The 16,244-nt window shown below is 45.6% G+C and overlaps 1 protein-coding gene across 4 annotated transcripts in view; it reads right to left on the bottom strand.

The window, feature by feature from the left end:
• The window catches only part of LOC147027483 (alpha-catulin-like), a 129,498-nt gene that overhangs the window by 102,765 nt on the left and 10,489 nt on the right, over window positions 1-16,244 (bottom strand). For all 4 annotated transcript variants that reach the window (XM_085876945.1, XM_085876943.1, XM_085876946.1 and 1 more), the window contains 4 exons: window positions 15,484-15,667; window positions 13,737-13,841; window positions 9,789-10,066; window positions 2,466-2,585 (listed from right to left, as the gene is read on the bottom strand). In XM_085876945.1, coding sequence (XP_085733071.1) covers window positions 2,466-2,585; window positions 9,789-10,066; window positions 13,737-13,841; window positions 15,484-15,667 — 687 coding nt within the window. The remainder of the gene's footprint in view (window positions 1-2,465; window positions 2,586-9,788; window positions 10,067-13,736; window positions 13,842-15,483; window positions 15,668-16,244) is intronic.

The following is a 16,244-nucleotide window of genomic DNA, read 5'->3' as shown; positions in this document are numbered from 1 at the left end:
TTCATGTCCTTTTTACTTGTTAATTATGTAACACCACACAAAATTACACCACGCAAAACTACACAAACATAACAGCACACAAAACAAGTCCTGGTGAGGGTCTGCAATCTCCGATTGCTCTTTTTCTTGTTAAATTTCCTTTCCATTTAATGTGTTTCCACCCATCCTCTCTCTTCTCATCTTTTCTGTTGATTCGTTCCCTTTCTGAAGGGGCTGCCACACCTTGACGATTTAGCCAGCGTATGCAGACGTATGAAAAATTTGTCTAAAACACTGGCACACGTCGAATACGTTATGGGTGAGTTTTGTATACGTTAATTGCACGCTGAAGCACGCTGAAGCATGCTGGCATACGTCGTAGTACACCGAGCTCATCGACAAATTTTAACATGCTCAAAATTTTTCGATGTATGCCAGCGTATGACTCACACGTTCCGCATACGCTGGCCATAAGTTGTAGGCACGTTACGCGATCGTTGACACACGTCGACACACGTTACTTGTAAGTCACTCATAAGTCGAAACACGTCGAGGTAATGTTTAGCGTACCCGAAACTTATTTCTAACCGATGAGTAATGTGTTGTAGGCACGTTATGCGATCGTTGACACACGTTACTTGTAAGTTACTCATAAGTCGAAACACGTCGAGGTAATGTTTAGTGTACCCGAAATTTAATTATAACCTATGAGTAACGTGCTTTGAACCTATGAGTAATGTATCTCCAACGCACATGGACGTATGTATACATATTTGACGTCTTCCGGACGACCACATAACTTACTGAACGTGTTTCTAACTTACAGCTACCGTATAATGGTGTATTGGCAGCGTTTAGGGGAATTTGGTATATAAAAATGGGGTTCACACAGGAGGAACCAGTCAGTGTTCCAGACTCCAAGTTTTTTTTTTTGTTTTTTTCTTCGGCATGACGGTGATGTTGACACTTCGATTTCTATTGCGGTTATGATTTAAATCGTTGAGCGGCAGCCTATGAATAGCCTACGCCACGTGATCGTCGGCGATACGCTGCTGCACGCTCTGCATATGTTAGACTATCATTGGGCATACGTTGTGAACGCTGACAACACGCTAAGCATTCGTTGGTATAAGTTATCTATAAGTTATCGAAATGTTCTGTGTACGTTACTAATACGTTATGCATTTGTCCAACTCGATATGAATACGCCAAAAACTTTTAAAAACATCAATAGTTCAGCATAGAAAAACATTTTAAAAAAGCCGAAGAAAACTTCGAATAATGCTGCAAAGAAGTCTCCTGGCCGTGGCCGTGGACGTGGATGCAAGGTGGATCCATCATCACCCACACCCTCCCCATCACACTCACCCACTACTACTGACATGTACCGACAACTACTACTACTACTACTGATACTACTGACATAGACATGTACTCACCATGGAGTCTGAAACACTGATGGGTTCCTCCTGTGAAGCCCATTTTTATATACCAATTCCCCTAAACGCTGCCAATACACCATTATACGGTAGCTGTAAGTTAGAAACACGTTCAGTAAGTTCTGTGGTCGTCCAGAAGACGTCAATCAAATACGTCTACATAAGTCAATGTGCGTTGGAGATACGTTACACATAGGTTCAAAGCACATTACTCATAGGTTAGAAATAAGTTTTGGGTATGCTAAACATTACCTCGACGTCTTTCGACTGATGTGTAACTTACAAGTAACGTGTGTCGACGTGTGTCAACGATCGCATAACGTGCCTACAACTTATGGCCAGCATATGCGGAACGTGCGAGTTATACGCTGGCATACGTCGAAAAATTTTGTCGACGTGCGCGGCGTACTACGACGTATGCCAGTGTGCTCTTAACGTATACAAAACTTACCTATAACGTATTCGACGTGTGCCAGCGTATTCGGCAAATTTTTCATACGTCGGCATACACTGGCTAAAACGTCAAGGTGTGACAGGGCATGACGGTGATGTTGACACTTCGATGTCTAGTGCGGTTATGATTTGAATCGTCGAGCGGCAGCCTTTTAATAGGCTACGCCACGTGATCATCGGCGATACGCTGCCGCGCTATGCATACGTTAGACTATCGTTGGTCATAGGTTGTGAACGCCGACAACACGCTAAGCATTCGTTGGTATAAGTTATCTATAAGTTATCGAAACGTTCTGTGTACGTTACCAATACGTCATGCATGCGTCCAACTCGTTATGAATACGCCAAAAACTTTAAAAAAAACATCAATAGTTCAGCATACGCCAGCGTTTTACATACATTTTGATACGTTGCCATACGCTGGCTAAAACGTCAAGGTGTGACAGCCCCTTTATGATGTCCAAATGTTTCTCCACTGCCCTTCTGTCAGTTCATACCCTCCATCCCCTCATTCATCCATGAACCTCGATCATGTATAAAAATGTAATTAAAATGCCAAAATAAAATATGAATGCAATGTCGAATAAAACTCACCTCCTCGCGATATCTTGCTACGCTAACAAACTCCTCCACGGCTTCTGAATACTTATTGAATGTCAGCACAAGATCTTTCATATTCTTGGCAACCTCCATCTCTCTGAGACTCCCTTGAACCTACATGCATCATCAAAAGCACCTTAAAAATATCAAGCAAAAAGCACATTTGTATAGGTGCAATGATTCAGTAAATTGCATTGGGAGAGCATAAAACAAAACCTGTCCAGACTTTTTGTGCATAAACTTGAAAATAGATGCAAATATATATATATATATATATATATATATATATATATATATATATATATATATATATATATATATATATATATATATATATATATATTTGGGCCTTATATAGGAGGCCTTATGGCCTCCTCCTGAGTTGAGGTTCCTTCGAATATAACATGTATTATATTATTATTACTCGCAGCGTACCTGTCCTACGTGTTATACTGGGTGTAGTGGCGTGCGCCTGCAATCCAGCTACTCGGAGGCTTGGGTTGGAGGATCGCTTTAGGACGGGAGCTTTGCGCTGGGCCACGCTATGAGAGGGTGTAGGGCAGCCCAGAATAATGGCGAAACCCAATCCTTATCCCTGTGTCATAAGAGACGACCAGGGTTGCGTCAGGAAGGGCATCCGGCATAAAACCTATGCCAAATCACTATGCGGATCATTACGGATGATCCGCTGTGGCGACCCCGAATGGGAGCAGCCGAAAGAAGAAGAAGATTCACATCTAATTCCCATGTTATCTTCCCAGCAAATTAATTCCCCCAGATGGGGAACCGTGCTCTAACCGCCCCACTACTGTCAATCAAGAATGGCTGGACGATACCATAAGGGGGACGTTGGCTAATAACTGACCATAACGAAACTGCGGGGCGGAACTCTCATCCACTCTTTACACACTTTGTCTAATCAATGGAGAAAAAGATGATTGGCAGGTTGGAAACAGTTTATAAAAGGATTTGGCAAAGTACACTTATTTACAAGCAGGCAGTATCACACAAGAAAGATCTGACCCCTAACACACAAGTCCCTTAATCAGTCATCTTTCCACCAATGCACACACACAGGCACTTCAATCATTCCAGGAGAAGGAGAGAAGAAAGATTAATCGACAAGTGAAATAGGTGGTGTATGGTGTCGACCCTGGCCTCACCCATACGTGAGCCGGCCGGCTCACATGGTAAAGAACAGCGTGTGTGGTGCAGGTGAGTGAGACATGCAGATGGGAGGTGCGGTGTATGCGGGATTGCGGGTGTGTGCAATGCGAGTTCTGAAAATAACTGTTGCGGACTCGGTCAATACTCCACAACAGGGCGAGTCAATGAGGTATGTGCGCTGGAAGGTGCAAGGGTGTAGGATGTGTGTGTAAGACGTGTCTGGAGAGAAGTCAATTCCAGAGAGAATCACTGTTGACCCCTTTCTATGCTCAAGAGTTGGTGATTGGTTTTACAAGGCACATAGGAGGTATTGTCTGTGGGGAGGTGATAACTATGCCTGGCAGCTTGCGTCTGTGCACCCATTCATCTTCTGTGCTCAGCGCATGGCGTGGCCCACCTCGGACTCTCCACTCGATCACCAGCCAACTCTGAACTCCGAGGGATGCTTTGCTGAACATCGCCACAAAGCCCTTCAGAACTGGACTGCAGTAGAAACTGACACTCAGAACTCTTGGACAACTTTTGAACTGCTCTCACACAAGCTCCCCAGGACTCACACGAACTCCCCAGAACTCCCTGCGAACTGATCTGCCAGGCCTCTTATCGTCAATGTTCCTGTCGCCTCTCTCATCCGCTTTCCATGAGCCAGCCACACTGATTAGCTGGCGCTCTGCGAACCAGTCATCGCAAATGGTTCCATGGATGTGAAGAGCGGGGCTGCTGGAACGACGTGAGCAGTGCTGATGGCTCGGTGAGAACAACGCTGGAAGCGCTTGCGGCTCGGCTCTGTTGTGCTAAAAGAGTGTCCATGTTCGATGTATGCTATTGAAGTGTTCCTGAATGCATGTGGCATGATTTAATGGCGTGAATGTGGGTTGGAATCTGCAGAGTTGAGGAGTGTTTGAAAATGGAGTTAGAGACTACGTGTTTGAGAATGGAAGTTGAGTATGGAGCTTGAGAATAAAATGTTTGAGACGACGTGTTTGAGAATGACAATGAGGTACGAGAATGGAGTTTGAGAATAAGGTTTGAGTACAGAGTTTGAGAATGAAATTTTAGAATAATGTTTGAGTACGGAGTTGGAGAATGAGGAAGAGAACAATGGGGATAGTTCAAATTACATTCACAACGCATCTTTCCCTGCCACGAGTATGAGGGGGAGGGTTAATTTTGCTAAACAAAATTGCTATGGATATAACTACACTCAGAACCCCTTATGTCTCCCTGGGGTCTTCCAAAACTGTAGTAATATATTGGTACGGACGCAGGGTTCGGCATTCATCATGAGAAGAACTTCTCGGACGCTTCCTGGACCTCCGGCCATGTAGGCCGCTGGACTGCGGATAAGTTTGCGGCCCGTTGGATTGTCAAACAACAACAGATGCCGATTGATACTGCAAAGCCTGGCACGGTCCCTGCTCTAAAATGCATTACCTTTTCCGGTGGTTTGGCAATGCCAATTGGTGTACGTACCCTCAGTGCGCACCCGTCTATTTATTGTGTATAGCCGAACAGAACCATGAGTACGCACTGGCTAATTGTGGAGCCAATAAATTGGGCAGAACTTCCCGTCTATCGAGTCTTACATGCTAAATCGAGCCAACAAAGAGAATGAGACTAAACAACCTGGATGGAAACAAACCGTTTACCCAAAAAAGCAAACATGTATTTACAAGCACAATAATCAGTCATAAAAGGGATGTATTCACAGGCACAGCAAGCAATCAAGAAAAGGCACATATAACAGATTCTAACCATTAGTGCTTGTTCCCCTTCTACAATCTTACCTTTATCAGCTACACACAGGACATGGCGCCAGCAGAATTATACTGAGGAAATGTAGATGGGAAGAAAAGAAGATAGAGGAAGAACAAGGCGTTGTTCGGCCTTTTACTCGTGCTCTCACACCTCTGTCTCGTGCTCGATCAGCCATTGCATCGTTCTCCCAATGCCATCTGGTGCAGCTCGTCCTGGCTTCACCACAGACTCCAAAAGTGGTCTCTTCTTCTTCAACACGAGCAGGCAGGCAGGTTGTCTTGGGGTCCCCAGCATGTTTCAACAGCCATGAACAGTCTGTCATTCCACCTTTTATGCCGCTTGAGCGTTGCGGAGAATGGAGGGATCAAAGTTTGTGGGAGGTGGAGATCCCAGGAGCAAAAGTCGTGACTTGCCCTTTGATATGCGACAGCATGTTCCCATTCGTGTGTTCACCAGCCACGCCTACTTTGCTGTCAATCATCTTTGAGACTGAGTCTTTCCCCGACCGAGGCTCTACTTCCTCGTTAACGGGTTTTCCCACCCAGCGGTCTTTCCTGCCAAGCGTGTTTGAAAAACAGGAACGTTGTCATTTCCTCTGTTGTCTTCAACGTGGTTGTGTGTGGTACTGTGTCTTATAACGTGGTGCGTGTGGTGCTGTATGAAAGGGTGAATAAAAGAAAGAAAGAGAGTTTGTCACAAATAATGTGTTTGTACCCGATATGTACTTGATATATTATGTTAACTGATAATTTGGGGGAGATAAGGAACTGAAATGTACTGTGGTGTATGAAATGGCAACCACAATATATGAGCTGTGAATAAAAGAGGGTTTGACAGGAGGATAAAGTAAGACCAGGAGGAGTGTATAAGAGGAGGAAGACCTATCTAAACTCACACAACGTATTTGTCCCGCTTTACTCTAGATAATGGGTGAGTGCCTGGCTGGGCACACATTAACAACAAGCAAATACCAAATACTAGCAAACTAGCAAATACCAGCTCAAGCCAGTTCAGCTGCTGGCCAGATGGGGTCAGAGCAGGAGTCAGATGGGCCAGAAAAAGCTGCTGAGGTCCAAACCTGCTGCCGAAGAGACGCCAGTTTCAATTCTCACCATTTAAGCCACGCTAAGTCCCATGCTGCATTTGGGCCTGCTTGGGTCAGTCACGCAACCCATGTCTGGCTCGCAACTAGTATTCCATTGTCTTGTTGATTTTTCTCTGGTATTTCTCTTGTGGTGTGATTGGGGCCCAATAAGGCTTTGTCTGATCAGGATCTTCCACATGTACGATACCCAGGGCGCATATTTTGTTGTGCAGCATTATTGTGTAAAATGTTTCCATGCTCCCTGTTCTCCCTTCACTGCCGAATAAGCACGCGCGACCCCGCGCGCACGCACGCACGCACGCACGCACGCACGCACGCACGCACGCACGGTCTCCATTGAGTATATGAGTTAGCATGATGAAAAAAACTGCTCGGTTTACAAATCCTGGAAAGGACAAATTTGGAAGGACAGTTATCATCCATTTCAAACTGTTCCCCCACCGTGTATGACAAACCGCTCTCGTCGTCATATTGGGTGGCTCAGTGTGGAGAAACAGCCAGCACGTTGCTGATTCACTCCGCAAGTACCAAATTTAGCTTGGTAATGGTGCACATGGGCTCTCGATCCAGCTCTGTGCATAGGCCGGTTGGCCAATGCGACCCCGGTAACAATACTGTATGTATATGGAAACATGTGGAGTGTGATGAGCACTCCCCCAATCTCCATTAGGCATAGTATGGTGTAGGACTATGTCCAATGGAGATCGTGGGAGTGCTCATCACACTCCACATGTTTCGATTGACCCACCAATCACATCACATGCCTTCTGATTGAATGGTTTACATTTGTGGGAACAATCGTCTGGGTGGCAGACAGACGGTTGTTTTTTGCAGATTATGCAGTTTTACTACGTGTGACATAATCCATGACGATTCTCGCCACAACAGTCAGGAGGTGCATCTGATATATGTTGTTATGGTTTTGGGGGTAGATGGAATGATTTAATAAGGAAGTTGAGTACCCCTTTGTTTGTTGGGTGGTCGCTAAACTACCGTTATTCTCAGGTTTTCCGTCCATCCGTATGTATGTAATGGACAGCTCTGGAGGCCAGAGGAGTCAACTGATTTTGATGAAACTTGACTGGGAGGTTCATACCAGGATCTCGTTGTATGCTTTTGAGCACCGTTGCTATGGATGCGACCGTTGCCGAGCAACGGGACTTTGAAATTTTTGAAAAAATCCGAAAAATATTTTTCCCTGAAAATCAAAAATTGGCTTCAGCACTTTTATGCGCACTATAATGAACCTCTGTCAAAAAAATTTCAGCCCGATCCGTGAAAAGCTGTATGACGAGTATGCAATTATATTACTATATGCTTTCACCCCAACGTTCGCATTGGGATTCCCTAACGTAGGGTTAGGGAATCGAACACAAATGATGAATGGACAGTTGCTCATCATGTTCGATCTATATGGAACAACGAACGGCAAAAATGCCATCTGATGTGTTCTCTTATCTACATATTGTGACGTCCACGGGACTTGAACAGTCCCGCCAACGTAGAATGAGCCGAAACGATGGAGGCGGTTTATTTATTTATAACCCAAACATGGCGGTTCTAATCGCTCTACCGCAAACGGGACGAGGAAGGTGGCACGAGTCGCTTTTCACTGAGTTGATGATGTTTATTTGTTTTTATTATTACCAGAAATAACAAGACTCGGCAAGAAGAGGGATCCGGGGCGATTCGACGGGATGGTGTGGGATCGGGCGTGGGGAAAAACAGACAATTCCAATGAATATACAGTTCTCAATCCCTCTAAGGCGCCAAGCACACACACACACACACACACACACACACACACACACACAAAACGTAGCTATTTCTGGTGGTCAGGCTGGACCGTGGTGTGGATGCAACTGTCCCTGGATCGGCGTCGGACGAGCTGGCCTTGCTCTCGTCAGGGGGGCAGGAGAAACCGTGGTGCTGTCGACCTCCTGGTCTTGGCCCAAGTCCGCTCACAGCCGCCAGGGAACCAGTTCTGGCGCCAAGTTGCGAGCAGGAGAGGGAGGCAGGTCCGCCCGCCGTTCGACCCCGTACTCCGAGTCAGCAGAACCCCAGAGCCAACCAAGGTGAGGCACAAGGCTCAGCAAGGCTCCAAGACACGATCAAGAACACGATCGAATCAGCACAACAACAAGGACGCTCTCCGCGCAGCAGCCTCTACACCAAAAAAACACGATCTTTTTGGTTGTAATCTTCTTCCTCTTTCTTTTTGACCCCGAACAGAACCTTTTTATCCTCCTGTCCTCGTCACTTCCAATCGAACCGTTTATTGGCCCACCGCCGTCGCCTTCTGCCAATCGTGATCACGGGGCGGAGCCATCCGCTGCACTGTCCTGTGACGTCACGGCCAGTCTCCAGAGAATACCAAAAGGGGTTTACGCAGACACACTTACCCTATCCCGTGTCCCTATCTAATTACGTGACAATTATCATTCCCCCCCTTGAAGAAATGAACATTTACTAGACAACTTATCACCACTGAATTGCTACTTATTACATCGAGATCCTGGTAAACTCGAACAGCATGGCATACCTAATTAAACATCCTAATTACCCTTTGAATGCATACCCCCCCCTCAAACGTAACAATATTTCAAATTCGCCTTAGTCTAGTGACCACCATGTTGCCCACCGGCTTGTATTTGTGTCCGTGTGCGAGGTCTCGCCTGAAGGAGTTATTTATTTATTATTGGTATTATTTCCTTTTACATTATTGTCTTTGCAAATATTTGTGTATGTTCATTAAATGTATTCTTTTTGAAGAAACTATTCGTGTTGTCATGGGTTCGCGGACTAAACCCCCTTGTGTTGTCCAGGTGCAGTGCTCCTGTGCCGTAATCCTCCTTCCGTCCGCCATTCCGAGTACTCCTTCGCCGCTATTGCCATCTGCCATGCCATTCAACCATGTGTTGAAATCTGTCGATCAATGTGTCTGCCTCCTTGTAATAAGGAACCGCTCGGCTGTCCCGGGAGGTTGTCGGTGTTAACCGATTGGGCCAGCCACCCCCGTGACAATACATATATCATATTTGAAGTAATGCTCATGGAGGAATTTGTACATCACTCATATGCAGGCCAAAGATATTAGTGAATTGCATTTGTCGACAATTGTGAAATACATATAATAAAGGGGATTTTAAGCTGGGTTTAGAGCATCACGAGTCATTCGTTTAGTTAGGAATGCTGAACAGGCCAACCCAAGCTCATTCTCTTGGCTGGTAAGATAACCATACATGGAAACTTTTACTTGGAGTACATTTTCTGTTTGTAACACCCACCTGTTTTCCAGCTGTTTCTATCTGTGACACAACAGTTTGATCGGCCAGCATTAGCATACGGGACACAGAGGAAAGCAAGAGCCGGCCCGCATGGGCTGAGATGGTGCGCGAGTCTCTGTGAGTGGAAGGCACGGTTCCACTCAGCGAGGATAGGCTGGCGCGTTTCCATGTTGATGAACCCAAAGGGCTAAACTTTGTGTCTTCATCAATTTGGTCAGCAGGATGGACCTTGGTCGTGAGTGATGCGCTGCTTGTCCCTGGAAGGTTTTTCTGAGACACTGAGGATAAAATTTAATCAATTTTAACACAATATCTCTCATATCTCTCTCCTCTCTCCCTCCTCACTCATGCAATTCATCCCCTTAGAGGTTGTTATCTTTGATAAACGAAGGTGAGATCTCTTTTGACTTTGATGAATTTATTTTGGTTGAGACTATCAAACTGCAGTTAATATTTCCATTGAGTGGTAAATCTAATTTGACATTGGGTTATGTAAATGAGGAAATCTGATTCACATTGCTTACTGTACCCTTCATATGAGATGGTGTCAAGCACCATGCAAGCACCATGCAAGCACCATGCAAGCACCATGCAAGCTGCCTGGTGGGAAGCTTTGCATTTGAACAATTTTTGTTTTGCTGATGATGCATGAGAGTACAAAGAAACATCAGCTTCTTGTTTGACAATGCAATGTGACCTGAGGGCGAATGTTTTGTTTGACATGTTTTGTGTGACGATATCTGCTGAAGTACAGTACATGTGCTGACTTCTATCCAAATGTTTGGATTTGAAAACATCGATTTATGCAGAAGAGAGTCTCCCAAAAAGTGGAATAGCCAAGAGTGAAGGTTAAAATGATAAGTTTCAACTCTTCCCCTGATAGGTTGTTGTGTTTGAAGATCTCCTTCTCTTGAGTACATCACCTTCTCACCCATTGAAGATCGCCCTCTCTCTCACTCATTGAAGATCGCCCTCTCTCTCACTCATTGAAGATCGCCCTCTCTCTCACCCATTGAAGATCGCCCACACTCTCACCCATTGAAGATCGCCCTCTCTCTCACCCATTGAAGATCGCCCTCTCTCGCCCATTGAACAACGCCCTCTCTCGCCCATTGAAGATCTCCCTCTCTCGCCCATTGAAGATCTCCCTCTCTCGCCAATTGAAGATCTCCCTCTCTCGCCCATTGAAGATCTCCCTCTCTCGCCCATTGAAGATCTCCCTCTCTCGCCCATTGAAGATCTCCCTCTCTCGCCCATTGAAGATCTCCCTCTCTCGCCCATTGAAGATCGTCCCCTCTCGCCCATTGAAGATTGTCCTCTCTCGCCCATTGAAGATCGTCCTCTCTCGCCCATTGAAGATCGTCCTCTCTCGCCCATTGAAGATCGTCCTCTCTCGCCCATTGAAGATCGTCCTCTCTCGCCCATTGAAGATCGTCCTCTCTCGCCCATTGAAGATCGTCCTCTCTCGCCCATTGAAGATCGTCCTCTCTCGCCCATTGAAGATCGTCCTCTCTCGCCCATTGAAGATCGTCCTCTCTCGCCCATTGAAGATCGTCCTCTCTCGCCCATTGAAGATCGCCCTCTCTCACCCATTGAAGATCGCCCTCTCTCTCTCACTCATTGAAGATCGTCCTCTCTCGCCCATTGAAGATCGTCCTCTCTCGCCCATTGAAGATCGTCCTCTCTCTCCCATTGAAGATCGTCCTCTCTCGCCCATTGAAGATCGTCCTCTCTCGCCCATTGAAGATCGTCCTCTCTCGCCCATTGAAGATCGTCCTCTCTCGCCCATTGAAGATCGTCCTCTCTCGCCCATTGAAGATCGTCCTCTCTCGCCCATTGAAGATCGTCCTCTCTCGCCCATTGAAGATCGTCCTCTCTCGCCCATTGAAGATCGTCCTCTCTCGCCCATTGAAGATCGTCCTCTCTCGCCCATTGAAGATTGCCCTCTCTCTCACCCATTGAAGATCGTCCTCTCTCGCCCATTGAAGATCGTCCTCTCTCGCCCATTGAAGATCGCCCTCTCTCGCCCATTGAAGATCGCCCTCTCTCTCACTCATTGAAGATCTCCCTCTCTCACCCATTGAAGATCGTCCTCTCTCACCCATTGAAGATCGCCCTCTCTTGCCCATTGAAGATCGCCCTCTCACTCACCCATTGAAGATCGCCCTCTCTCGCTCATTGAAGATCGTCCTCTCTCACCCATTGAAGATCGTCCTCTCTCACCCATTGAAGATCGCCCTCTCTCATTCACTTATGATCTGTTTGATCATTTAAAAATACAATATTTTTCACAGTGTGCTGTTGCTGCCCAAGCAGCACTTGGACAAACATTATTCTGAGTGGTTTGCCATTGCCTTCACAACAGTCAGTCAGGGCAGGATTGAGGAATGTGGCCAGGAAGCTGGTAATAACTTTGCTACTCTCTGCAAATTACGCGAGAGGGAACTTAAATGTCCACCATTGACCTGTACTGTCAGATGGGTCCTCCCTCTTTACATCCCTTATATGGATGACACACTCATTGATGCATCATCTTTGATCAGAAACAACAGAGTGGGAGTTTGGTCAAGATTTGAACCCAAGCAACACTGCTTTAAGGTGAGTGTGCATACCTATACAGTCTGTCTCTGTCTCTGTCTCTGTCTCTGTCTCTGTCTCTGTCTCTGTCTCTGTCTCTGTCTCTGTCTCTGTCTCTGTCTCTGTCTCGCTATTGCCACGTTGACATTGATTTGCAGCATTTCTGCACAGTGAGGCCCAGGTTGTCAGGCATGTCTAATGTAGAAAAATGGTTCGAGTTACTCATTGTTCATGTATATTGCAAGTTGTTTGATTTCAGCCTCCTACATATTGCAATTGAAAATCAATGCGTAACGCACAAAGCATCGGCCCAGAGGGACGATTAAAATTGATTCTGATCTTTTTGTCTTGGATTGCTTTTTATTACACAGTACTTACTGACTACCTTGTCCTGCACAGGACGGTGCGGAGGTGGCACATTTAAATTTGAATTGTCTTGTTTGGATTTGATTGTCGAACCAACTATAAACTTCCCGACTGGTGCTTGCATGCAAGACGCTGAATCAAATAGTTTCTTCCCCCAGATGGACGTTAAGCCGGGTGTCCACTCTTCAAACATTAGCACATGCATGTTATAAATCCCATTGTCTCATGATGAGTAGGCGAGCTATCGCCGGGCACCCTGGACAGATTACAAATTCCAGTCTTGATGCGGAGGGGCACTCGTTCTTCAGAGCGTGAACTTGCAATTCGTAATGAGTTCTGTGCCTCAATAATGATGCAACCAGCGAGACGACTTTGGAATTGGATCCCAATCCAATATGCATTCGCTGAAGATGAACGAGTGCCTCGATCGTGTTTCTGAGTTTTAAAATCTCAGGTGGCCAACCACCTGAAATTAAGATCGTTTGTCTTTTGCCACAGTAACCGCAAACACTGATTTTAATGGAGTAGGCTGCAATCAAATTGCTTTCACTTGCCAGCATAGCGCTGTCCTTAAGGGTGTGTGTGTGTGTGTGTGTGTGTGTGTGTGTGTGTGTGTGTGTGTGTGTGTGTGTGTGTGTGTGTGTGTGTGTGTGTGTGTGTGTGTGTGTGTGTGTGTGTGTGTGTGTCTCATATGTATTCCTGCGTCAGAGTGGCGACCTGTCCAGGACTGTATTCCTTAGCCAAATGAAACTGCCTCGGCAGCCCTCCGCACCTCACGGCATAAAAGGAATGGATATATAAAATGTATAATATGTATATGATGACATCCATCCTGAATGTTGTTTCATCCTTCATATTCTGACTTTGTCTCGGTTTCATTTTCCTCTTTGGGCTAAAACGAAAGCAATAAAAGCGAAACCCAGCCCCACATCCAACCACGTGACCAATGTACATCAATGCATCCAGCCACACAACAAAATACATCACAACTTCCTTCAACATTACCATGTCCAGCAACCATTTCACTGCCACCCTGAGCAGCAGTTTCTGGAGACTTCTGAGGCCTCCCCCCTGAGTCTCGCAAGCAAACCAATGCTGCCAACATCGCTCCTGTGGCAGGAAAAGAGTCCTCGTCAAATTAGGCCATGTTTTACAATCATACAGAACAATGATTGGTGGGTTTTGTTTTCCTAAAGCTCCATCAACACTCTCAAAAAATAACATAAGTGTTGATAAAGTTTGCAGAGACACCAACAGCAGGAAGTGGAGAGTTTAAGATTTGTTGGAGAAACCTCTTTTGCATTTCTCATGGAACCTGATGAGATTCAAATTGAGATCCCTGACAAGGAACTTCGATGCATGAGGAGGCCAACAGGCCCATCAAGCCTGCGCAATGGTTGCCCACCTATGGTTGTTTGTCCGTGCTCTACCCTTTTAAAGGTTGAGCAGTAAGCAAGAAAGCAGCACGTACCACCTTATAAGCATTTGGTTTGACTTGGCCGGGGTCGGGCTCAACCTGCCGACCTCCCGGACTCCGAACAGACGCCCGAACCATTACGTTACCGAGTCTGGTCGATTTTGATGACAATCTCATGAGATTCCATGATAAGTGGAGAGGACATTTTGTTGTTGTTGTTGTTGTTGGTGGTGGTGGTGGTGGTGGTGGTGTTGTTGGCAGGGCGAAAATCGATGATAAACTACAAATAGTGTAAGACAGCATAAATGTGAAAACAAGTAAAAACACGAGCCCGGTGGCCCATCTCCATCACAACCCTGACAGTCGGAAAAAAAAAATCCATTATCGATGACAAAATGCAATCCCTGGGTTGTATAAATTTCCAAGACATTCCGATTGCAGCTCACACCATGGTGGTCTGACTTTCTATCCGTGCAGTAGCATCATGTTGAGTGAAGAATGCTTTTAATATCAACATAATAGGCAAAGTATCAGAAAAGAATCCTCCTATTTAGGATTGCAATTTTATAGGAACTAAACTCCCACTCGATCTTTGTTATTTCCCTATTTTAGAGAATCAGATTTATTATTTAATCTCTTGCTGAGGTCTTAATGGTACAACCTCAGAGCTTTACGATCAATCGACCTTGATCGATGGAACTTCGCGCTTAATCCGGCGACTTCCCTCGGTTAGCGAGACGTGTATCGTCAAACCCTGACTATGTCGAGGAAGGAAACGTCATTTCACACTATGCTCAAATTGAGTGCACAAGTGGAATCCTGGATGTGCTGTCGAAGTTCTATTGACTTTTCAATGTCCTTTTATTCCCTTGTCGTTTGCTCTTTACCTCCATGGCCGAAGGTGGACGGAGGTTATGCTTTCACACTTGTCTATCTGTCTGTCTGTGAGTAGGATATCTCAAAAAGTTATGGACATATAACTTTGGTGGACACGTTCTTGGCGAAACTTGGTGGACACGTTCGGTGTGTGACAAGGAAGAGTTCATTCAATTTTGGTGAAGATCCAGATTGGGATCCAGCCTATCAGTGGGATACAAAACATAAACATAAACGTATACGCTCGAGTGCCGTTTTTGTCTTTCACTGTTTTTTGGGGTTTTTTTGGTCAAATTAAGCTTTACTTTAACTTTTAACTCTAAAAAGTTTTACAATAAGCCAGTTTAATGAAATGCGGTACACCCCATTTTTGCAGGAATTATTTAAAAATGAAACTTCATTCATGAGCTATTCACTCCTGCCCCCCCCCTCCTTTCCACCCCAAATATGGAAACAAACCTGCTCGACGTGCATCTCCGCAAGCTTCCATTGCAGACACCTTTACTTGTGGCTGGTTCTCAGCCAAAGCCTCCCCGAAAGCCACGAATCTTTCAACCGCCCGACCCAACTCCACAGCCACACCGACTCCCCAGCTTGTCCCCGTTGTCTTCGGCGTGCCGACCCCATTCACCAGCGTTGTTATCTACAAACAATGTTGATTAGTCTTTGGTACCCGAAAAACAAGGTGTGAACATAACAACAGCTACCCTGGTATCATCATCTGTTTCCCTACATTCTCGAACATTCACAGAGGAATGTATAAATAAATAAATATTAACACAGCCCGCTTCCATATGATCTCAGTGGGATAGATTGCTCATCTTAAGAACACTTTAATCACTCTACGTTACCGGAATTTTAAGGCAATAAAGTAAAGGTTACTGCATTTTTAAACGTGAAGATAAATTTTGATGACACCGATACCGCTGTTGTCCACCATGATGGTACGTGTAGAGGTATAGCACTTCAATTAAGTTGACTAGCCTGGGTTTAATTCCCCACCAAACGATAAACTGTCACCATGGTGTTTCACAGTCAGGGCACTGCATCCTCACATGGACATCAAGTTTGGTGTCCCTTCTGCTAGCATTAGTTGGTGAACATTGGGCTAGCAGGATAGCATAGCGGTATGTGCACTCGCCTCTGTGCTGTCTAGCCTGGGTTCGAATCTCAGCCTCGCTATAAACTGTCATCCTGGTGTTTCACAGGCAGGGCGATTC

The sequence above is a fragment of the Eptatretus burgeri genome, chromosome 4 (assembly GCF_056783735.1).
Source record: "Eptatretus burgeri isolate ZD-2024b chromosome 4, Ebu_testis_v1, whole genome shotgun sequence".
Taxonomy (NCBI): domain Eukaryota; kingdom Metazoa; phylum Chordata; class Myxini; order Myxiniformes; family Myxinidae; genus Eptatretus; species Eptatretus burgeri.
This window is presented reverse-complemented; position numbering and strand designations above follow the sequence as displayed.